The 22,606-nt window shown below is 41.2% G+C and overlaps 6 protein-coding genes across 10 annotated transcripts; 3 read left to right on the forward strand and 3 right to left on the reverse strand.

Annotated features, from left to right (window-relative positions):
• Nucleotides 1–661: 661 nt before the first annotated feature.
• Nucleotides 662–5,329, reverse strand: LOC108136229 (RNA-binding protein 1). 2 transcript variants are annotated; one of them, XM_017257253.2, is made up of 2 exons: nucleotides 4,694–5,323; nucleotides 662–1,373 (listed from the first exon to the last, which is right to left on the reverse strand). In XM_017257253.2, the coding sequence occupies exons 1-2, from the start codon at nucleotides 5,092–5,094 to the stop codon at nucleotides 1,286–1,288; spliced, it is 489 nt and encodes a 162-aa protein (XP_017112742.1). In that variant the 5' UTR covers nucleotides 5,095–5,323; the 3' UTR covers nucleotides 662–1,285. The 2 variants fall into 2 exon arrangements, with proteins under 2 accessions (XP_017112742.1, XP_017112741.2); XM_017257252.2 differs by lacking the exon at nucleotides 662–1,373 and adding an exon at nucleotides 3,331–4,110 and having other exon boundaries at nucleotides 4,694–5,329.
• A 751-nt stretch (nucleotides 5,330–6,080) lies between these two features.
• Nucleotides 6,081–6,745, forward strand: LOC108136347 (mitochondrial import inner membrane translocase subunit Tim9). The gene is made up of 3 exons (XM_017257454.2): nucleotides 6,081–6,246; nucleotides 6,348–6,443; nucleotides 6,505–6,745. Exons 1-3 carry the CDS (start codon nucleotides 6,187–6,189, stop codon nucleotides 6,634–6,636), a joined length of 288 nt encoding a protein of 95 aa, XP_017112943.1. The 5' UTR covers nucleotides 6,081–6,186; the 3' UTR covers nucleotides 6,637–6,745.
• On the reverse strand, nucleotides 6,741–8,739 carry LOC108136348 (protein yippee). 2 transcript variants are annotated; one of them, XM_017257455.2, is made up of 4 exons: nucleotides 8,559–8,739; nucleotides 8,187–8,413; nucleotides 7,959–8,118; nucleotides 6,741–7,284 (listed from the first exon to the last, which is right to left on the reverse strand). In XM_017257455.2, the coding sequence occupies exons 2-4, from the start codon at nucleotides 8,302–8,304 to the stop codon at nucleotides 7,197–7,199; spliced, it is 366 nt and encodes a 121-aa protein (XP_017112944.1). In that variant the 5' UTR covers nucleotides 8,305–8,413; nucleotides 8,559–8,739; the 3' UTR covers nucleotides 6,741–7,196. The 2 variants fall into 2 exon arrangements, with proteins under 2 accessions (XP_017112944.1, XP_041566780.1); XM_041710846.1 differs by having other exon boundaries at nucleotides 8,187–8,739.
• A 1,648-nt stretch (nucleotides 8,740–10,387) lies between these two features.
• On the forward strand, nucleotides 10,388–17,194 carry LOC108136299 (ubiquitin-conjugating enzyme E2 Q2). 3 transcript variants are annotated; one of them, XM_017257384.2, is made up of 9 exons: nucleotides 10,388–10,407; nucleotides 11,544–12,047; nucleotides 13,883–13,999; nucleotides 14,071–14,358; nucleotides 14,980–15,054; nucleotides 15,116–15,407; nucleotides 15,476–15,624; nucleotides 15,683–15,761; nucleotides 15,830–17,194. In XM_017257384.2, the coding sequence occupies exons 2-9, from the start codon at nucleotides 11,886–11,888 to the stop codon at nucleotides 15,859–15,861; spliced, it is 1,194 nt and encodes a 397-aa protein (XP_017112873.1). In that variant the 5' UTR covers nucleotides 10,388–10,407; nucleotides 11,544–11,885; the 3' UTR covers nucleotides 15,862–17,194. The 3 variants fall into 3 exon arrangements, with proteins under 3 accessions (XP_017112873.1, XP_017112874.1, XP_017112875.1); XM_017257385.2 differs by lacking the exon at nucleotides 10,388–10,407 and adding an exon at nucleotides 10,674–11,325; XM_017257386.2 differs by lacking the exon at nucleotides 10,388–10,407 and having other exon boundaries at nucleotides 11,494–12,047.
• Nucleotides 17,195–17,216: 22 nt separating this feature from the next.
• Nucleotides 17,217–19,274, reverse strand: LOC108136297 (U3 small nucleolar RNA-associated protein 15 homolog). Its single transcript, XM_017257382.2, has 2 exons — nucleotides 19,078–19,274; nucleotides 17,217–19,008 (listed from the first exon to the last, which is right to left on the reverse strand). Exons 1-2 carry the CDS (start codon nucleotides 19,168–19,170, stop codon nucleotides 17,494–17,496), a joined length of 1,608 nt encoding a protein of 535 aa, XP_017112871.1. The 5' UTR covers nucleotides 19,171–19,274; the 3' UTR covers nucleotides 17,217–17,493.
• A 617-nt stretch (nucleotides 19,275–19,891) lies between these two features.
• LOC108136342 (protein prenyltransferase alpha subunit repeat-containing protein 1) lies at nucleotides 19,892–22,283 on the forward strand. Its single transcript, XM_017257449.2, has 3 exons — nucleotides 19,892–20,481; nucleotides 20,557–20,945; nucleotides 21,015–22,283. Exons 1-3 carry the CDS (start codon nucleotides 20,390–20,392, stop codon nucleotides 21,722–21,724), a joined length of 1,191 nt encoding a protein of 396 aa, XP_017112938.1. The 5' UTR covers nucleotides 19,892–20,389; the 3' UTR covers nucleotides 21,725–22,283.
• Nucleotides 22,284–22,606: the final 323 nt, after the last annotated feature.

The raw sequence follows: 22,606 nt of genomic DNA on the forward strand, positions 1-22,606 counted from the left end.
CGATCACGTTTCCAGTTAGCAATTAACCCACTTGTTAAACCATATATTGATCTTTATTGAATTGAGATTCTCCTGGCGGAGAAATGACAATAATTTTTGTTAGAGCCAAGAGTTGGCGCCAAATTGGAAATTCTGATATTGTTCTAGACGAAAGTTATTTGCTTTATGTACACGTATAATATTTAAATACATACATAGCATATTTAGCCCTGAATGTGATTATCCCGTATCGATCACGATAACATACGATGTGTGTGTATTCAAGTCATTACTAATTGTTATAAAAAAAAAACAAAATATGAAAATAAATCAAATCTATTGTTAAACAAGACTTGGAATGTTTTTAACTTCGGAAATGGGAAAACTTTTTTAGGGATTTCTTTTAGACTTTTACTCACAAATTATAAAATAAGTATTGAAGCGAAGAATATATCATGGTACTTCACATTCAAAACATATTTAAATTCAAATTGTATTTTTAATTTGTATAACAAAATCGGAAATAGAAAATGCAAACAATAATTACAAAGAATTTGATTTCTCCCAACTCTTACTAGAAATCCCTGGCTTCAAAAATACCATTTAAGTGATAGCTTTTATAGCTATCATTATAAAGTTAAGTTCCTGAGCCCACCCGAAAATAACAAGGTCAGTAAAAGTGTTTTGGTTTTAAATTATGTTCAATTTATTGATTCTCATTTTACGACTTAATTACTTGCACTTTCGTCAATCTATTTAGAACTTCTTACGTTTTCTTTATATTCACTTTTCTCTTAAACATTTTGTGTTGCGACAGATTCAGAGAAGAAACAAATGGATAATGTATGTAGAATCGCATTTACCTTCTTCTTTCTTCTGATGCCTCACTCTTTGTGTGTTGTAGTTGTTGGTTGCAGGATTACTTATTTTTCACTTTTTCGGAATTAAAATCTACCAAAGTCTTAAAGCCTAAATACCAATATGTACCGTAATTGTACTGTGGCTATACTTGCGATCCAGATCCAGATCGGAGATGGCTGGGTTGTGTGGTGGTCTTTTTTGTGGAGTTGCTCGACTTCTTTAATTTTTTGTTTTGGGAGGGGATGTATATATGTATACGTTTTGCAAGGGCGGAAATATTTGAGTCAAACTAAGGAATCTGTGGCGCTCTCTTCTCGTGAGGGGCAAAACAGACACATTTTTGGCCCCAAACTGTGTGGCTGTGTTATACATATCTCTATCTACATATATGTATAAGCAATAGGGTGTTGTCCGGATCGGGGCTCCTCCTCCTTACTGTGCTCATCTAATGGCGATCCCTCGAATCGGAGCGACTGCGACGATCCCGCGAGAAGCTGCGACTGCGTGTCCTGGAGCGACGGGGTGAGCGGGATCTGCAAAGAAATGGGTGGCGCGTTGGGGGAAACAGATTGGCACGTCACACACAGACAGGATACAGAAAGAGAGAGGAGATGAGAGGAGAGAAAGAGAGAGAGAGAGAGAAAATACAAATTAAATAGATTTTGCACAAACGAGTAACTTAACTAGGCGTGTAGTAAGATAACAATTCCTTAAGATACGTAAAGTTGATAGTGGGTCTCGATCAAACAACACACAACTTGGGCTGACGGATCTGGTGGATCGGAGAGCTGATATTGGAGCTTTAATTTGAGCGGAGCTGAGAGCTGGCTGTATTTTTTTTGTGGTTGAAGGTGCTTGAAGGTGGTGGAGATATAGCTGATTTTGGTTTTTGATTCTTTTTTTTTGGCCCCATTTACGAAAGCGTTGGTGTGACATTTACATAAAGTAATTGGTGGTGGTTGGTTGGATTGGTTGGCTGATTGGTTTCTTGGTAGGTAGTTGCTTAGTTGGTTGATGAGCAGAGCAGACTGAGAAGACTGTTGTTGTTGTAGTTGTTGTTGAATTGTAGTAGTAGTAGTAGGTTCTTGTTGTTGAATTGTTGTAATTTGTAGTTTGGGCTGTTGATACGAATACGATACTGAGCTGATTCTGGGCTGATTGACTGTGACTAAAGTGGCTGTGGTGTGGTGGTTTTTTTTTTTGTGTGTGTTGTTGGTGGATATATATATAAATATTGGTGAATCATTCTATTCTGTTATCTGTTGCAGCAGCCGAAGAACGTAGGTCGAATGAAGAAGCAGTTGGTGGGGAAGCATCAGCATCAGTTATCAGCAAAAGAGGTTCAGGTGGTGGTTGTGGTTTGTGGTTGTGGCTGCTCCTACCATCCGCGAAGAGGAGAGACGAGCTTGAAGAAGACCCTGCCCTGCTGATGCTGCTGGTGCTTGGTGGGGTCGTTTAGTTGGTTGGTGGTTGGTGAACCGTCTGATCTGACTTTCTGACTGAATTCTAGTTGATCGGGTCAATGCATAAACACATTTACACAACACACGTATATATATATATATATATACAGAGAGCAGACAGTTAGCGCGAACAACATTATCTCAGTAGATGTTAGGATACAAGAACGAAAGATGAAAAAAAAAAAAAATTAGCAGAAACCATAAATAGAAATATTACAAACGGATTTTGTTAGAGACGTTACGTTTTCGTTTTGTTTCGGTTCGGTTCGAAGGGAAGTGGTGTTGGTGGCGGCCAAAGGTTTCATACTTGCTGCGATTGAAGGAATAAGCGTGAAGCAGCAGCCTCAATCTTGATTGATTGCAAGGGAAAGGTGCAACTACTGGGTGGTGGTGGCAATAAAAGATCTACGAGAGATACTTTTGCTGACCGGCTGCCAGATGTTGTAGTAGTAGTAGTAGTAGTAGTAGTAGTAGAAGAAGAAGCTGTTGTTGCAGTTGGTCTTTGTAGCTGTAGCTTGTTGCTGATGCTGCTGTAGCTGCACTAAAGATGACGGATGATGAGGTGGTGGGTGGTTTGTTGGGGACGAAGGAAGCAGGCTGAAGACAACCGCAGCAGAACTTGGAGGCGTAGGAAGTTGACTTATTGAAGCGTTGCTGGACTGGTGAGTGTGTATATATATATATATGCTTAGATACATATTGGAGTTAGATTCTTGATGGAGTTGCTCTGTTGCCGTCGATGCCCGGTTCGCTGTGGTTTCTTGGTGATTAGTGTGGTTAATGGTGTGTGTTTGTTGTGTAGCCTGAAGATGGGGTCAACTAACAGACCGTACATGATGTGAGAATGTGGGATGCACTATGGGGCATACGATAGCTTTTGTTGGCATAGATTCAATATTAATAATTAGTTAATAACTTTTTTACGTCTAAAGTATTGTTTGATTTGTCCATTTTTGTTCTAAAACAAACTATATTAAAGTGCACATTTGTTTACTAGCTCTTTTTTTTAGTTTTAGCATAATAAAAAATGCTTACGACTGATGCTCAAAAAAAGGAAGACAATTACTTTTCAATTTAAATACACTTTCCTTTTTAAACCATGACTGTACCAAATAATGCTTCAAAATATTTGGTTTAAGCAAGATATTGACCAAAAAGTGTTGGAAAAATTATTTTACAAAGAAAATTCTGTGCCAATTAAAAAGAAAAAATCAAAAAACAAAAAAGAAACATTAAAGTTGGCTTCGTTTTTATGTTATTAATAACCAACACAAATAGTGGTCGTTTGCCCCATAATGGGATGTATGTATGCAGGTGGCTGTGGGTGAGTTTGGTCTGGTTTTTGGGTGCATTATTCTTGTAGTTGCGGAGCCGAAGACGTCGCTGATGATTTGTTTTTTGGCCAGGGTCGAGCTGAACAGGTGGTGGAGGGGGTGTAGTGTTGCGGTCATTCGGTTTTTTGTTCTGGTTCTTGGTCAGCGGAATATATTTATCGAATTTGTTGAATTTCTGACAAGGGCCGCACAACAAATTGCATGGTGGTGGTGAGGTGGCTGTTGTTGTTGGTGAAATGTGTGTAATAGGAGGAGCAGGATCTGCTGTTGTACTAGTTGTTCTTGTAGTAGCTGTTGTTGTTCTTGTTGTACTTGTTGAAGGAAGAGGAGTAGTAGAAGTTCTAGTAGTAGTAGCTGTTGTTGTTTTTTTTTTTTTTTTTTTTTTTGTTGTTCTTTTAATTATTATTATTATTGATGTTGTTGTTGTAGTAGTTCTTGTTGTGCTTGTTGTAGTAGAAGAAGAAGACTTTATCCTGCAAAATGATTGTGAGACCACATTAAAATTGGCTCTAAATCGAACGATTTACTTTGGTTTTACTATGTTTAATTATTTTTTTTTTAATACATTTTTTTTTTTACTTTTTTACTAAAAAACAACAAACAAAACGTTTTCTCTAGGTAAAGCTATACTCTTTGAACTTTAAACTATGGACCTCGGGGGTGCGTAATGAGCAATGAAATGGGGTACTCTATATATTGCAATTACCCTAAAAAAAAACATAGCAAATCGATTGAATAGCAACAACCAGGACGCCACTGTGTGTGTGTGTGGTGGTAGGACTGTTTTTACCGGACGTCACTGTGCTGACTTACAGTGGGGTCCCACTGTTGAGGTAGACGTATGTGTGTGTGTGTGTTTGTGTAATTTGGCTGGCCCCGCTTTCGTATGTATACGCGAATCGATTTTTCACATGCATACATACACGCACACACGACACAGATCAAAAATATATATGTGTTTGTTTTTCTTTCTGCGCACATATTGGCAAAAATTATGATGTTTCATAATCGAATCGAATGGTGATTGAGAGAGAGGGGGGGATGCGATCTACTCACCTATAACGACCGCCGCCATCGCCGGCCCTTGTACCGCCTCCTCCGGCCCGGGCGCCACTGCCTCCGCCGCGGCCACCGCCCCCGGATCCGCCCCCGCCGCCGCCTCCTCCACCGCCTCCGCCGCCGCCACCACGCCCCTCGCGCGAACGGCCGGAGGACATCTCGACGCGGATGCGGGTGCCACAGCAGCGGGTGCCGTCCAGGCCACGGGTCGCGTCCTCCGCATCGCGGCGATCCTCGAACTCCACGAAGGCGAAACCGGGCGGATTACGGGCCACCCAAACGTTGCGCAAGGGTCCATACTTGCTGAATGCGTTCTCGATCTCGTACTTGGATGCGGAGCTGCCCAGGTTGCCCACGTACACCTTGCAGGCCAAATCCCATTCCCGGTAGCGTGGCATTATGATTGGATATGGATATGGCTTGTGGTGCTCTGTCTGTGTGTGTGAATGCTCCTTTTTCCCGCTGGCTATCAGTGGGTATTTGCGGCTCGGTTTTTCCTGGGTTTTCCTTGCTTATCCTGGCTTTTTCTCGCCTTTTGCGCAGCGAACACACCCAAAAAGCAGGACGAAAAAATATGTTTTGTGAAGAAAAAAAGATGGCGCGCTGGGCAGTGTTGAAAAGTGCGCAAACTAGCAAGACCGTTCGTCGGTATTAAAAATAACCCAAAAAAAACTGTCTACTGTTTTTTTTTTAAATACATGTTTCACGCTTCATTTTTTCACGTTATTTCCTCACGACGAATTATCAAATTAAAAGATATTTATGAACGGTATTAAAAAAAATATGCTGCACGGCCAAAAGACTTATTGCTTTGTGCAGCTAATAGCCCAAAAAAATTAAACCCTGTTTGACTTCAATAAATTATATTATTGGTCTATTATCGAGCTTTATTGAACATAATAATTTATTTGCGAATTTGGCATTTTAGCTGGGAACATTTTTTTTGGGAAAATTTTCCAAAACTACACTTTTTATCTGTATATGCTAATCGTTTCGATATTATATGACAATTTCAGACAATTCAACGAGGCATGACATTTTAAATTTCGAACTTTATTTCTCAGGATTTGGATACGAAACCGATTTCTTAAAATATTTTGTTAAACTTTTAGAATTTTGACAAAAAATAACACATTTCTTAAGAGTTTTTTCATAGTAACTTGGCCAAACAAAGACACATAGCCTAAGGACAGACTGTTTTGTGCGGCTTCTATTAAATATGACTAGAAATTTTTTTTTTTTCATTCATGAAATACAAAAAAGAAATTGTTCTTTAGAATTTACCGAATACCATAGAAAAATATTTCAAATATCATTTTTTTATTTTCCCCGATTACATCGTCTGTCAAGCTATCGATGTATAGAGAGCATGGAAAACATCGATGAACCGAGTTATCAGCTCCAACCAGCTGTCCCTATTATTTAATAAAGGCACATTATTATTGGCCCCATTCGTTTGGAGAAACTTGAATCAAATATCGGTGCACAAGATGGCCAAGAGCCCGGAAAACATAGCGCTGGATCAGCTGGACAAGGATCAAATGAAGACGGTGAGTGGGAAAGATGTGGTGATTGCACACAAAAGCCGGTGGTCAGTCACTGGGGCCATGATGCAATGTGGTTTTCATTTGATTTGGTTTTTACCATCTAGTTCTCCGACTTCCTGATGTCCTACAACAAGCTGTCCGAGATGTGCTTCACAGACTGCGTGCGCGACTTTACATCCCGGGATGTCAAGGATACCGAGGTGGGTTCTCCCAATGTCTTGTGATTTTTCAAATATATCCATCATCCAATCTCCCTTATAGGAGAAGTGCTCGCTGAACTGCATGGAGAAGTACCTAAAGATGAACCAGCGGGTCTCGCAGCGCTTCCAGGAGTTCCAGGTGGTCGCCAACGAGAATGCCCTGGCCATGGCCCAAAAGACTGGCAAACTTTAGGTGTTATTAACAATCTTAACTAGTTTAGACAACTGAGATGATGCATTTTTCCTGCATTTGTCATAATAGCTGAGTAAAGAGTAAAGAAACGAGTTGACGGTATCTACTATTCGATAATTGTGTTACTTTATTGCTGATTGATTGATTGGTGATTGATTACGGTCTAGAGATCTTGTTGTTTGAAAAGACACAAGTGTGGATCAGTTGCGGTTCTGCGGAGCAGGGCAACGTAACAGGACCAATCTCTTTCTTTTAGCACTTCAGCCTCATGACAGTAGTAGTTAAATGGTAAAATCGGGCGCCGCAGCTGCTTACGTGCTAGATGTGCCTACAATTACGTTTAAGTCACGTTAAGACCATGGGCCGCTGGCGAGTCCTCCGTGCCGGATGATGTACAACCGGTTTACCGAACTTGGTGCTGACTCGCCTGCTGACTACGGCGATCTCTAAACTAGGTTTAATGCATAGAAGCCATCGCCTGCGGCTTTCTACTCAATACTTAGGGCTACACACGGTTCGCCAATGCGTGGTTTTCGTTTTCCGGCTGGGAGCTTCTCCGTTCAATGACTCGTGGTGGGGGCCTCCGACGGAAAACCCTCCGCTTCGGTGATCAGGGCGTACTCCAGAATCACGCGACCCTCCTTGTATCTGAGAAAAAAGAAAGGATATTGAATTAGGAAGATCTCTCAATTAGCGCCGTTACCAGCCTTGCCGTCTTTTTTAGTTTTGAAGCTTAAATTGATTATGGCATCATACAGTTTAAGGCCTGTTTGTTTTTTATAAAACTCATCACATCCTCGTCTGAATAAATAAACCACTACCGAAATAGTAGTTCAGAAAAAGAAAACTAGCCAACTTGAATTAGGACGATTACTTTTACAGACTTATCCAAAGGCTAAAAACCTAAATTTCTTAACCTACAACAACATTTCAATCTCTTAGAGATAAAACGGTTATTATATCTCTAAGAGATTGAAATGTTATTAAAATCTACTAAACATTTTTTTCCCCCAATTTGCAAGGATAACAAAAACCGTATCAGCCTGCTTTTTAGCACTTTTGGACTTAATACAATTACTTTTACATTCTCATCAGAAACCTTACGCCCTAAAATCCTTGATCTACACATATATTCCAAAGTTATTGCGATAAAATGGTGAACTAAAGCTACTTTAATAGGTAAAAGAACATTCTTATTTCTGATCCACTTTTGGGACTATTTTTACATTGATCTACAAATATACTTCAACCTAATTGGAAGGAAAAAGTAAACAAAAGCTACCTAATTATTATTCCAGCAATGCCAGTCTGATTTTACCCACTTTTGAGACTCCTCGGTGGCGAACTCGTACATCCAGCCCAGTTTGGCGCCGCAGTTCTTGCACATGACATCGCGCACCATGTGGCGTCCGGTGAGCATGACCCGTTCCTGGATGTTGCTGAAGGTCAGGTTTACGACCCGTTTGAACAGATAGGCGCGTCCTGCCAGAAGATAATACGATTAATATTGCATAACCAGATCAGTTCGCAATCCAGATCAGAGGACTCACCTGTTGCGCCCGTGAATCGGGTGCTGATCAGTTGGCTGCGGTTGGTCAGGTTTGTGTGGCACTGGGCACAATTGAAGAGCTTTAGCCCGCCGAGGTGTTCCAGAAAAATGCGTCCCATTGTGCTTCTCCTCCGTCCGCTCCCTGCCCACCTTTCTCTTCCCCTCTCGCTCTTCTAGTCTCGCCCCGTCTCGCTTGCACCCGTACTTGCTGTTGGGGTTCCTTTGTTTCTATGCGGGGAATAATGCGGGTAGCACAGGCAATTACTTTGATTACTTTGGGCCTTGTAATGCTCCTTATCTCGATCTGCGTTGCGCTTTTGTTTTGGACTCCAAAATTTGCACAATCCAGGGGAATCGAACAACGCAGTAGTACCTTAATCAGCTGCTCGGATCTGGTGGACACTCTTCCCGAATTCACCGGGCTATTTCCTGTGCCCTCACGCCACGCACTTGCAATCGGATTGGATATGATATGGGAGATATATAGCCCCGATTTGGGTTCAGAACTACTAATGACGCTCGAAAGTAAACTTCTAGTGTTGCCACAGGGTGGGCTCTCGGCAACGTTGCCAGACTGCAGGTGAATGGCTATCGGTATTTAATAATTAAATTTACGCGATACTATCGCTTTTTTATGGATTTTTATTTCTATGAATAATATTTTTATCTAATTTTTGAGTAAAAAAAACCTAAACAGTTTTTCCTTAGCATGGGCAAATATCCATAAGTGTATTTCAATGGCATTGAACTTAAAATGCTGTATGTTTTTGTGGTCTGACACCGTTTCTAAAATAATTTTATTTAAATGTTTTAAGCCGGCCCAAGGTCAGTATAGTCTATTAAATTAGTAGATAGAAACTTAATTGTTGTAAACTCTCGCTTTTTGGTATTTTCAATACTTCCGATTCGTTTTATAACCTGGCAGAAGGTATTATAATTTCAGTCACAAGTTTGCAACGCAGTGAAGGAGACATTTCCGACCCTTTATACATATATAGATATTGATTGATCAGCATCACTAGGAGAGTGGATCTTGACATTTCTGTCTGTCCGTCCGTTTCTACGCAAACTAATCTCTCAGTTTTAAAACTATCTGCATGAAACTTTCCCAAAACTTGTCTTTCTATTGCAGGTAGTAACATAAGTCGGAACGAGCCGGAACGGACGACTATAGCATATAACTCCCATAGGAACAATCGGAAAAATAAATGAAAAAAAATTATAAATTATAATAAAAATTATTATATATAGTAATGGTTGAATATTTTAGAATTACGGTTTCAATTTCATCAAAATCAAACGACTATAACATAAAGCTCCCATGGAAACAATAAAAATATTAAATTTTTTTTATATGTAATTTTTTTTAAGTTCTTTGTTACTTATTGATAATTTGGCAGTTCAGAATTTAACTTTTAATTTTATTAAAAACGAAAAATGATATCATATAGCTGCCATAGGAACTATCGATTAATTGATCTGCAAAACATCATAGCTTCATTGTTTTTAAACATATACGCAAGTAATCATAGTTTTAATGTTTTTAAGAATATTTAATTTTTCTTTCTTTCTTCTTTTTTTTTATAAAAATATGAAATAAATTATGAAATCTTAATTAGAGAGTGCTTTAATCTTATTATGATTAAATTAATAAAAATCGGATGCTCACATTAAAGATCAGCCACAATTTATGGTATGTTTTATAATTAAATTTATGTCATCTCCAAATATTTTATCAACTTATTGTTACTAAATTATTACTGATTTTAATTTTTTTTAATTATTGTTAAGTTTAGCGAGCTGACCGTAGCTCTAATCGAAATAATAAACATTCCTAAATAGCTTTTGAGATTTTTTAAAATATTTTGCCTGCCCTTCATATTTCAATAAGTTTACGTATTAAATTAAATGGCTTTCAAAGTGCACATAAAATTAAAAGTAGCTGATAACAATATTTTAAAAATTGTAAATTATACAAAAATAATTGAGATTAACATATTGTAATAACGCCTGCACCCATTTAACAAACCTGGTTGAAAACTTGAATTAATGACATATTTGAAACGGTATAAAAAGTATTTTTTGGGAGCCAGACGGTATATTTTTCTGCCAGCGGTCACACTGACCCCACAGTTTGTTGTTGGTAAAAAAAAAGGTAAAGCGGGCGGACGTGCGTGGAACTGAATTTATTTTCCGTACCGTGTCTTAATTTTCGCTGCTGTGTGCGTGTATATTCAGTTGTTTTTCTTTTTTTTTTTTGCATTGACGTTACCTGAACAGTTTTCTCTGCTGCTAATTTGCCTACAATTACATGCATATTTCCGCAAGTGTGCGAGAAGAGTTGCTGTTTTTTTCTGTGACCGTTTTTCCGTGTGTCTGTTTCTTTTTGTGCTCCGTGTTCCGTGCAAACAAAGGATTTGTTCTCGGGCTCCACACACAGTTAGCTTTTTGCTTTTTTCCCTTTTTTCGCTTAAATATTGATAAATGATAAAGGGCCAGACTGCCTGTGCATGTGTGTGTGCGTTTCGAGTGTGTGCCAGTGTGTGTGTGTGTATGCAATGCTGAAAACGCAGACGGAAGAGTGGGGAAAGGAAAGGAGAGGAGAAGAAGAAAAGGAGAGCAAAAAAATTGGATCAGTTTTCGATTTACGATTTCCGACTGTCCCCATACTTGACACTTTCCTCTTTGTCATGAATTTTCTGTATAAAAATTTCCTTGTGTGAGCACACACGAAAATAACAAACGCAGCAGAAAACGAGCGGAGAGAAAAGAAGAGAATAAACAGTAGAAGCAGAGGGAGAAAGAAAGGGGGGATAGGAGATAAACGCAAAATTTGTGGTTTTTTGTTGCCGATTTCCAATCGGTTTTTCGATTAATTCCGATCGTTGCGTAGACTATTTGCACAAGTGTGCGTGTAAAGTTTTGCTGATTTGTTTGTGTGTGTGTGTGTGTGTGAGCCATTAGTTGTTTTTGTTTTGGATAGCTAGCAACAATAACAACTACTAAAAGAATAATAAACGAAAAATTAACAACACTTTGCAAACACGTGTTTAATACTCGATTTACAGTCGAAAGCCACAGGACAAGCCAGCAAACAAATTAAGAAAACTGAGCTAAACAAGAAATCCAAATGAAAAACGGTAATAAGTCGAAAAAGTCAAAGTGCAAAAAAAATGACTGAGAAAGTGGAAGAAATTAAATATCTTTTCGGACTAGAAATCAGTTAAACAAATGTTTTATAAAATTAAAGTTATATTCCAAAGTTAACTTATGTATGTTGTGGGTAATAAGGTGTTTTCTCTCAAATAGAGTTTTGAGAGAATTGGGAAAAAGTACTATTTCTCTTCACTTTCCACAGCTACTAGTAGAGAGATTCCTTAAACTGGTGAACTATATAGAAATTTATTACGAAATACTAGGAACAGGTTAGAAAGCGGACCTGACATATGAAAACAACAAAGAACAACAACAACCGGGCGACTCAAAAATAAGTCGCCTTTTCAATCTACCTCTCCAAACATATGCAAAATCAGCATTCTATAAAAAAAAATAATCAAATGAGTGTACAACAAAACATTGAAAAAGAAGCTCCAAATCCAGAAAAATAAACAATATAAGAAAACAACAACAACATCGAGCGGCTGGAAAGGGAAAAACCGCCATCTAGCGTCGGCGAGTAAAAACCATTGCCCGCCACAAGATGGCGTGCCTTAATACTCTGAAGCAGGAAATCAAAACTCTGGAGAAAATCTTCCCGAAGAATCACGAGCGATTTCAGATTCTTAATTCCAGCGTCGATGAGCTGCTCTGCAGGTTTATCGATAAGAATGGAAAGCGCTACGACATCCATGCCAACATAACGGTAAGTTTCTTGGTTTTCCATACGACCATATGCACTGTGAAGAGATGGGGGCTTAACTGTATACATATATGTATCATTTCAATTTTAACTTTTCAAGACTAAGGGCTTATAGCTTCTCCAAATATTTTACAAATATAAACATTCTTACTGCACGGCTTTAGCTCACAGTTGATAACTATGTGTATCATATTTAAGCAAAAGAAATGGAAATTCGTAATGAATTTCTAACAAGTTTTTCCATGAAACTGGCCTTCTTTACAATTTGAAAACTAATTTTCGCAATCATCACCCCCCTAAGTGCACAAAAATAAGAAATTCAAGATGGAATTCGATATATAAGTCTAATCACTTTTATATAATTATCGTCCTATGCACCTACTTTATTTGTCGTGGTATGGTGGTATGGGTATTGGAGTACTGTTATGGCACCGTGTTTACAAAAGATATGAAGCTGGGAGAAAACCCAATGTTTAGTCGCGTCATTTTTATTGCCCGTTTTTGTCCTCTTTACTTTTTACTTCATGACCAATGCAATGATAACTATATTTAAACGGCGATCAATTATTGCTATACATAGCAACTGATTCGCTGCTGACTCCCGAGGCTAATGGTTCACAATAGCTTCGCAACATTAGAAGATTTGAGATTTAAGAGCATTCGACAATTTAAAAAAATATAAAAGTTTTTCTAAAACTATTCTGTTCTAGACAGACTTTACAGAAAAATCAGCTTAGTTTTCCAGTCCTTTAGCTCCCATATAACGCAATTTGTTTTCTTATTTTATTTTTTGTATATACAAAAGGATAATCACTCAGAATATTTTAATTTCGAGGTAATCTTTTTCCACCGTGATTTTGTTCCTGCCCTGTAGCAATCTTATCTTTCTCTTTCTGAATGTCTCCTTTCTTCCTTGAAATAGTGCTTTCCTTGTCAGTTTTCTCCGATTCTACTTCTTTTTAATTTTACTTTATCGTTTCTCTCTTTCTCATTCCCGCACACGAGTTTATATATGTGAATATTTGTGCCGCTTCTTTATTCCCACGCTGCTCAGTTGAGATGAGATATACATTTGTACGTATGTATATATAAATATGTATTAGTCTGAGTGATCTTCCTTTTGTTGTGACCACTACAACAGATCCTAAAAAGTGTATTCCTGAATTCATACAAAAACAATCAAATCTTGATTTATTTCAGTTTAAAAATCCAAAGACATGAAATTTTGAATTCCAAAATTTGGCCATCTTGTCCTACACTTTTGCAATATAATAAAAATTACCCTCGATGAGGTGTGATTCATTGCACCCGACCATCGGCTGCCAAGCTGCTCCATCTGTTTTCTGCTTTCTGTTTTCTGTGCACTGATCCCCGCTTGGTTCAACGATCTAATTAAAGGTTATAATTTCGTACTTGCTGTCGGGTTCGGTTCTCTGTCGTTTATTATTTGTTTATTTTCATGTGCATGCAAAGTAGCCCCAATCCCAAACGACGTCGACCAATTCACCTGAGAACGGCTGAAAATGAGAACGCGAATGGATATAAGAGAGATCTTTTGTGTGTGTCCAATTCTCGAGTGCAAAGTATAAGTCCTTGACCCACCCCACACACGCGATTTGCAAGGTCCACCCCGGTACAACTTGCGTGGTTCAAGATTAAATCCGTATATGTAGTATAATATGGGAAATATATCAACTCAACTAAACTAAACCTTTTATGGAATAGTTATGGTCTTTGGCAATATTTTTTCTTATCTTAAGTATCACTAATTAAATCTATTGCTGACAAGTATATACTAGCTTTATATTTATGGTTATATTCTTAATTCTTTCCTGCAGGAAACGTATCCCTCATCGCCACCAGTTTGGTTCGCCGAGAGCGAGGAGACGAGCGTCACAAATGCTGTTCAAATACTTAGCAATACAAATGGACGTGATAATCACGTGATTAATCAGGTTGGGACCCTTATCCTTATAAAATATAGAGTTCAGTTTGTCTATAATCTAATAAACGATATCTTGCACAGGTGGGCATACTGCTGCGTGAGCTGTGCCGACTACACAACGTTCCACTGCCACCCGACATCGATAATTTGGCCCTGCCGCTGCAAACGCCGCCGCCATGCGCTTCTCCACTTCGCTGCGAGCAGAGGCCAGGGGGCGGGGGAGCGGGGGGCGGCGGCGGACCGCACGGCAACGAGGAGACCGATTCGGATCAGGAGGAGATCGAGGATCCCATCGGCGAGAGCGAACAGGAGAGCGAGGGTGACGAGGACTTGCCGTTGGAAATGGATGATGTACGAAGTACAAACAAGGTGAGCTATGTTATAGGTTATTTAATGTCCGGAGATCTCGTGGGCTATACCTTTAAAAGTCTTAAGAGGCCCCAAGCGAATGATATTGGTTTGGTGGTTTTTTAACTTAAAGCTTAAGTATATTTCCCTAAATATAAACCACCTTAGGGGTATCTGAGTAGTTTTTCCATGTACCTTACAAAAGCATTCAGGGCTTCAGTTTGATTTAAACGACTTTGGGCGTCAACTGTAGTTCTTTTAATATAAGCCCTTATTTCGGTTTGTGCTGACATTTGCACCTTAAGTAGTAATTACCTTTAAAGAACTATTTTCCGATGAAATTGCATTTAAATTGACCAAAGAAATATATTTGTTGCAACCGAATATAAGTTCCTACTTGCCTGCAATTACTTTTGAATTGGTTAGGTAATTGCTCTGGGAACTATTTACTTTAAATCGACTACATAACTATAAATGTTTTTGGAAGAATTAAGAAAAGCCTAAGAAAATGTTGGAACTGAAATGCTATACTAATTTATTTCTGCAGAATTGCTCACTACATAAGCTATACAAAATCATTTTAAAACATGAAAACAATTTTATAAATTATTAATTATTCGTAATGAAATCTGAAACATGCAGAAGGACGACATGGAAGTGGAACACTTAGCAACTTTAGAAAGACTGCGTCAAAGTCAAAGACAAGACTATCTAAAAGTGAGTTCAATGATATTTGGTAAGAGAAAACGTGGTATATTGAACTTTTCCTTGATTTTAGGGTTCCGTTTCGGGTTCCGTGCAGGCAACCGATCGCTTAATGAAGGAACTACGTGATATTTATCGATCGGACGCTTTCAAGAAGAACATGTATTCAATTGAGCTCGTCAACGAGTCGATTTACGAATGGAACATACGCCTCAAGTCTGTTGACCCAGACAGTCCGCTGCACAGTGATCTGTTAATGCTCAAGGAGAAGGAGGGCAAGGACAGCATACTACTCAATATACTTTTCAAGGAGACGTATCCCTTCGAGCCGCCCTTTGTGCGCGTCGTCCATCCGATTATCTCAGGTGCGATTAGCTCACTTGATTGAGTGTAAATGTAGTCCTAGAACGTGAAAGTATGCTTTATTTACTAGGCGGCTATGTGCTCATCGGCGGCGCCATCTGCATGGAATTGCTGACCAAACAGGGTTGGAGCTCGGCCTACACCGTGGAGGCGGTAATCATGCAAATTGCTGCCACTCTCGTCAAGGGAAAGGCGCGCATCCAGTTCGGGGCCACCAAGGTATGTAAAATGCAAGTTAACAATGTCAAGGAAGCTAATATAAGTCATCCCTAAACAGGCACTGACCCAGGGCCAATACAGTTTGGCACGAGCTCAGCAGAGCTTCAAGTCGCTGGTGCAGATCCACGAAAAGAATGGTAAGAATCCAGTGATATTAATCATAAAGAGAGCATTCCATTTTAATGAGCACCCTTTCGTTTTGCAGGCTGGTTCACACCGCCCAAGGAGGATGGCTAAGGCAGAAGAGTCTCCAGACGCACATCCTTTCTAGTATAACGCATGCCACAACCAACACAGACCCATCTGAACCCCCACTCAGCGTCAACATTACCTTATCCACATCCGCAAAGCACACATCCCGCTCTCACTGCCGGTTTACTCTGATATTGATATTAGATAATCTGGCCTGGTCAGCAACCACTAAATCATTATATGGACGACGCCCCCGAATTCAAGGAGAAGGCGGCCCACATTTTTTGTACGCGGTTTGCATCGTTGATGAAAGTTGGATGGAAGCGACATCCACATGCGCATATGTTTAATTGCACTTGTAAACCCAAAACCGACTTGTTAAGCACACACTCTTATAATCACGGTTAAATGTTTCGTTGCATGAATTTCATATGTATATGCCCCACTCCTCTTGTTTTATTGTAGTGAGTAGTCTTTTATCCAAATCCAAATCGCCCGGCCTGAAATCGTGTATCTTGTACAGTGTCTTGGAAACTGGAGCTGATTAGAGGGTGGCGCAGAAGTTGCAAAAGAATCGGCAGCCGACGTGTGTAAAATGTAAAGGCAATATCTGTTATGTATATGAATATAATTTGTAATTTAAAAATGTAAATGTAGTGGCTTCAAAACCTTCCAAACTCACACCACCCAAAACCTGCTACCCGGCACACACACTCCCGCACACCACACATACACATACACGCCTAAAATGTAAACTAGTTAAGACGCCTAACTGTATTCTTATTTTAATTTAACAAATCCGTGGTATCTTATATTTTTTCTCTTTACTGGTAAGCAAACAACAAAAGAATAAGAATCGGCACGGTGGCAAGAGAGTTGACGCGTTGTCGAGCGGAATAGATATATATATATACCTATACATACATATAAATACACATAAATATAAAGATATATATTAAAATTAGCGCGAAAGTTTAGCTTAAGCAGATTAATACAGATCGATGCGTCGAAGATGAGCAAATTCTAAGTGTAAATTCGTCTTTCCAAATAATCGTAAAATAACGTAAACGTAAATCTAAATCTACACAACAAAAAAAAAAAACAAAAGAGCTAAAATATAAAGCTAAATCGAGAAGTTGGAGAACGAAAACCGAAAAATATTTTCAAATGTAATATGCATTAAAGTAAAAGCAAAAAACAAAAACGAGAAGAGTTAATCCAAGGGCAACTGTTTTGCTGTCCCCATTATCATTGTTTTTTTTTTATTCGTACAACGGCAGACAAAATTTCAATGTACATTTCAAAAGAGAAATTGGCAAGCACGACGAAATGTTCATTTTAAGTATGTATTTAATAAAGAAGGATATATACATCATAACACGGATCGGAAAGTAATTTATTGTGAATTTTGGGGTTCTTTTCAAGGTGTTCTTAAAGTATTTTCTGGTGGCAAATTCCGATTCCTTAAAAACAACACACATTTTTAACAGAGTTTTTTAATAGAAATATGTATTTCTTAAATTGTAGAAAAAAATTAACCATTAACACTTTCAGGAATATTAACTAAAGCTTCTGCTCCTTAAGATAATTTTCCTCCTCGATGCCTATATTAAATAAAGTTAGACTAATGCTAGACTATCCGCCCAGATCGTTGAACGGCGATGGTCAGGTTCGAGGTCACTCCACTAAGACCACGTACTTCTCCGCCGCCGGGGAGGGCTGCATCTTGGGTGCCTTGGTCTCCACGTAGGTGGGTTTGTGAGCCACCTCCCCGCAGTCCATCGAGACGCCAATGAGCATGTCCATGGCGCCCTTGAGCTGCATCAGCTCGGCGGTTAGCTTCACCTCCTCCTGGACGGCGGAGGATAGCCGTTCCAGAGCCTCCATCAGCTGCTGGCTGTAGGCCACCAGTTGCCGCTCGAAGACGTCCAGGATCGTGCTGGCTGCCATCATCAGCGTACGCATGAAGCGCGCCTCACCCAAATAATTGCAGACAAAGTCTATGAACTGCACGAGCACTTCATCAGGTCGATCGGTGAGGGCTCTGTACAGAGATTTGCGATGCAGCAGGTCATTGATGACCGCCACCACCAGCTCTGGCTTCTTCTGTGTCCTCTGCGCCGCCATCACATCGTCGAGAGCCTTCTTGTGGCAAAACTTACGCAGAAGCACGTCGAATTTCTTGAGTCCCTGTCCCTTGACTCGCTCCTTGATGGTGTGATCCACCGTCTGGGTGTTGTTTGGATGCATTAGACCTTTGCCATGCCTGCGCCCTCGATCCGCACTAATCTTCTTCAAGTGACTGGGCGTGCTGTCCACCATCATGCGACGAATGGAGACCAGACCATCCACCATGCCGGCCACCACGGCCTGATCTCCGCTGGCCACAGCCATGCTGACCACCGCATTGGGGTATGTCAACGTGTGCACCGTCTTGTAGGTGCTCACATCGTAGATCTTGACATGCCGGTCCAGGCCGCCGGAGAACAGCCGCCGGCCATCGGAGCCCAGCCGCAGACAGGTCACTGTTTTGTGGTGCTGCGACATCATGGTGAGCAGCCGGCAGCCACTGATTAGATCCCAAACGCGCACCTGGCTGCCGCCGGCGCTGACGAAGATGGAGCCGTTGGGCAGGAATAGCATGGACTCCACCGGAGCTCCGTGATCCAAGGTGCGCTGCACGGCCGTCTCTGCTCGCGTATCGTACAGATTGATTTTGCCATCGTACCCGCCGGAGACGAACATGTGCCCCGCCTGCGGATGCATGGCTCCGGCACGAATGTAGTCCGTGTGCGAGTCCTCGTACGTCTGCACCACCTTTTCGTTGGCCACGTCCCACAGACGAACGGCCTTGTCATCGCCGAAACTAGCCAGCTGCAGCTTGTCCGCCGTGAAGAAGGTGCGATGTACCGGTGCCGTGTGTCCCTTGAACAGACGCAGTATGTTCCTGCTGGTGGTGTCGAACAGCTTGACGTGGCCCTCTTCGTCGCCGGCGGCCAGCAGCCGGCCATCCTGCCGGAAAGTGGCCCCGTAGGCGGTCTTCTGGAAACGCGAGAGATTCTTGACCACCAGCTTGGTCACCAAATTGAAGATCTGCACGCGCACCGAGCAGGTCAGCACAAAGTTGTCTGGGTCACAGGGGCTGAAGTCGAGATAGTCGATGGTGTTGTGCTCCTTGAGAAGCTCCGGTTTCTATGTAGATTCAAAAATGGAAAACAGTGATCCGGCTGCCGTTGACCTCCCAATCTTTCCCGAACTTACCGCCAATCGGTCCCAGTAGACTGTATCCGGTGTCTCCACCTGCGCCCGCTGCTGAAACCGCCGTGTGTTTAGTGGGAGGAAGTTGTTCTGCATCCTGGCTGTGATTCCGGTGATTCTAAAGCAGCTAGTGATTCCTTTTACGCGCGCGCACGTGTTCCACCAAAAAACCGTGTTTAAAAACAACTAAGTAAATCGGTGTGACCAGTCTTTTAAGCAGTGCTCACAGTCTGGCTACTTTCAAGTCAAATTTGGCGCTTGGCTAAATGCACAATGAAAACGTAAGAAAAAAGTAAATAAAACAAAATAAAACAGACGGGAGTTTTTAACTGTAATATTATTAAGCCCCACTAATAAGTTTGATAAAACAAAAAAGTGGGTGTCATAACTTTTTGGTTAACTTTTTGGTTAACTTTTTGTAACGCATAGACTCTCCCAACGGTATGAAGTCCATATGTGTATTATTTTATTAAACATATATATTTAAATAAATATTTGTGGAAGAGTATCTGCGTTACAAACAACTCTCCAATTTAGAATGCCCTCTGAAAACGTATACAAATCAAATCCTGACACCCTAAAATTAATAATATTAATTTTTTTATCAGCATCACCATGAGAGTAGGAGGCAATATGTGCAATATGTGCAATGTAGGGTAAGAAGTGTCTCTGAGATACAAATATTTGACCAAATTAGAATACCCTTTGCAAATGTATACAAATTTAATCAATTATTATAGCTTTCTTTCCCGTCAGGTCGCATCACTATGGCCAACCAGCTATCGATAGACCCAGCAGGTGCGTGGGATATCGTTATCGGTGCGTGAGCACACATGTTTGCAACAACAAATCAAAAAATAATAGAAACAAACCAGCAACAAAACAACATATGCTCTCTGTTCCCCATAAAAGAGATAAAAACGTTTTCAAATTTGCGATCCGCCGGAGAACCAGATCCAGAGTGACAGCCCCTCGCACTGGGCACTAAAATAATAATAATAATAATAGAGGCTAGATCTCGTGTCCCGGCTTTAATTGAAATTTATTTGTTGTGATGCGGCCGCCACTGGGGGTTCCATAGACATAGACGTTTAGCCGTATTGTGCCAGGGTCCCAGCCTCCTCCATCTTCTGCCGCTGTCGCCTCCTCCTCCGCCCAAATCTTAATTAACCGGAGGCATTGAACATGTTTGCATTAATTGGAGACAATCAATGTGCCTGAGACCCTCGAATCGAACGGAACGGAAGCGAGATCCCCATTCCCGAGGAAGAACCATCCACCACGCCGGAATTGCACATTCGTCGGACCCACTTCTATGGAGATGGAGGAGGAACGCAACGAGAAGAAGGTGCTCTGCGAGAAGATCATCAGGGACATCAATGCGGTGTTCCTCAAGGATCAAGATCTGTGAGTCTGGCTTTTATTTATTTATTTATTGGTTCATAAACTCAAACCCTCTATAATCTCTGAATATCCCACCAGCGCCTCCTTCGAAATCATACCCAAGGAGACCAACTGCAACAAGTCGCCGGTGGTGCATGTGGAGCACAATCTTGGCCTGGAATCGTGGTGTGCCCAGCATGTCTACGACCACGCCCACCGCACACTCATCTCCCATCGCCGCCAGACGTCGGCCCAGCAGCTCCGGGCGCTCCAACAGCAGCAGCAGAGCGATACCCTGGCCAAATACTTGAACGTGGCCCTGCTGATCAATCCGGACGTGACCACCTTCTGGCACATTCGCCGCCAGCTGGTGCAAAAGAATCGACTCAGTATCAACAAGGAGCTGCAGTTCTCCGCCCTGGTGCTCTCCATCAAACCGAAGTCCAATGAGGCATTCGCCTACCGCCGCTGGCTGTACTCCTTCCAAAGTGAGTGTTCCCGGCGGGGGTTACAGATTGCAGACCAACAGATTTCACATTTTCTTCTTTCCCGCTCAGGTGCCGATGCCATCGACTGGCCCAACGAGATTGGGATCTGCGAAAGGGCCGCCGATAGATGCGCCAGTAACTACCACGCCTGGTCGCACCGCCAGTGGATCCTGCAGAGCGGCCCCTGCCTGCTCCAGTCGGAGCTGCTGCGCACGGAGAAGTTCATGCGCAAGCACATCAGCGACTACAGCTGCTACCATTACCGTCAGGTGCTCCTGGGACGCGCCTACGAGCTCAACTTCGCGCTGCCCAACGATTCCGGCGCCAGTGGTGGCTCCTCCTGGCCGTTGGCCAGTCTGCAGCTGTTGTTGGCCAACTATGGCCTAAAATGCGAACCCAAGGCGGAGGATTTGCTGCAGGTGTTGTTGCCTGATGTGGACCGAAGCGCCATAAGCAGCCAGAGGCTGAGATCGTTCCTCTACTGCTGCAATGTGGCCGCCAGCGACATGCGGCTGTGTGTGGAGCAGCGGTTGATGTATGGACCGCGGGACTGCTTCGAGCTGCATCGCCGTGCGGCCCTCAAGTTCATCGTGGAGCAGTGCGTCCGCCTGCAGATGGGTTTGGTCAGCGGTCAACCGCTTCCCACGGTCCATTTGGGCACCTTTGACGTTGAGAAGCTCCCGTTTTTGGATGCCGTGCGGCGCGAGGAGTCCTCTCTGGGCGGCAAGCACCGGCGCTGGTGCAATCTCCACCTGAGCTTTGGCTATCGGGCGGATTAGACAGCGTGACCTGAAACCTGAAACCTAAAACCTTGAGAAAAGCTCAAATCAATCTACCCCAATAGGATAACTTACTCTCTTTGCCTATTGCCGTTTTCCATCCGTTCAAATTCTAGCAAATGCATTTCGAAAACATTAAAATTTGCTAAGCAGAAATTAAATAAAAACCAGAATTAGTTGCAATCAGTAATAATTTGTTTATTAACTAAAATGCTAATTTTCAAAAAGTCCGTAGAGAACGGTTATACACCAAAAATAGAAAAATGAGTAAAACATCAGGCATTTTAATCGGATTGGAAAACGGAATACGGAAAATACATAATGTATACTCTACTTGTACGCCCCAAAGACAAAGTTCAACTAGCCCGATATGACAAATGGATCCCAAGTGGTCCACCAGTTGCATTTCGATATCTGTTAGCGTTAACTGTTCAATTCTATTCTCGATCTGGTCTGGCATAATTTGTTAGCATTATGTTCAGATTTAACCAATGCCATGCACGTGTTTGTTGTTAGCCAATTTGCAGTTAGTTTTTAAATAAATCAAACCAATAGACAACGGAGGTGGCCGCTCAATGGGTGGGTCAGTATTTGTTATCCCCAGCACAGCGAGAAATCGGCGAATATTCGTTCTTGCTCGGATTTAATTTGGTACTCTTTCGTTTAATTTTGATCTTACCTAATACCAAAAACTTAGATAAATTATAGAGCTGGGAAACTAATTCTTAAAAATGTTAATTTGAAATTTAAATATAAACTTTAAAGAGTGTATGCAAATAATTTAACTCAAATTATAATTTCTAAAAAAACTAAAAATCCAAATTTAGGTTAGTAAACTAAATAACATATTCTTAAAATGTATCATGTTGCATCGAATGATAT

This window comes from Drosophila elegans, unplaced genomic scaffold, assembly GCF_018152505.1.
Source record: "Drosophila elegans isolate 14027-0461.03 unplaced genomic scaffold, ASM1815250v1 contig_149, whole genome shotgun sequence".
NCBI classification, from domain to species: domain Eukaryota; kingdom Metazoa; phylum Arthropoda; class Insecta; order Diptera; family Drosophilidae; genus Drosophila; species Drosophila elegans.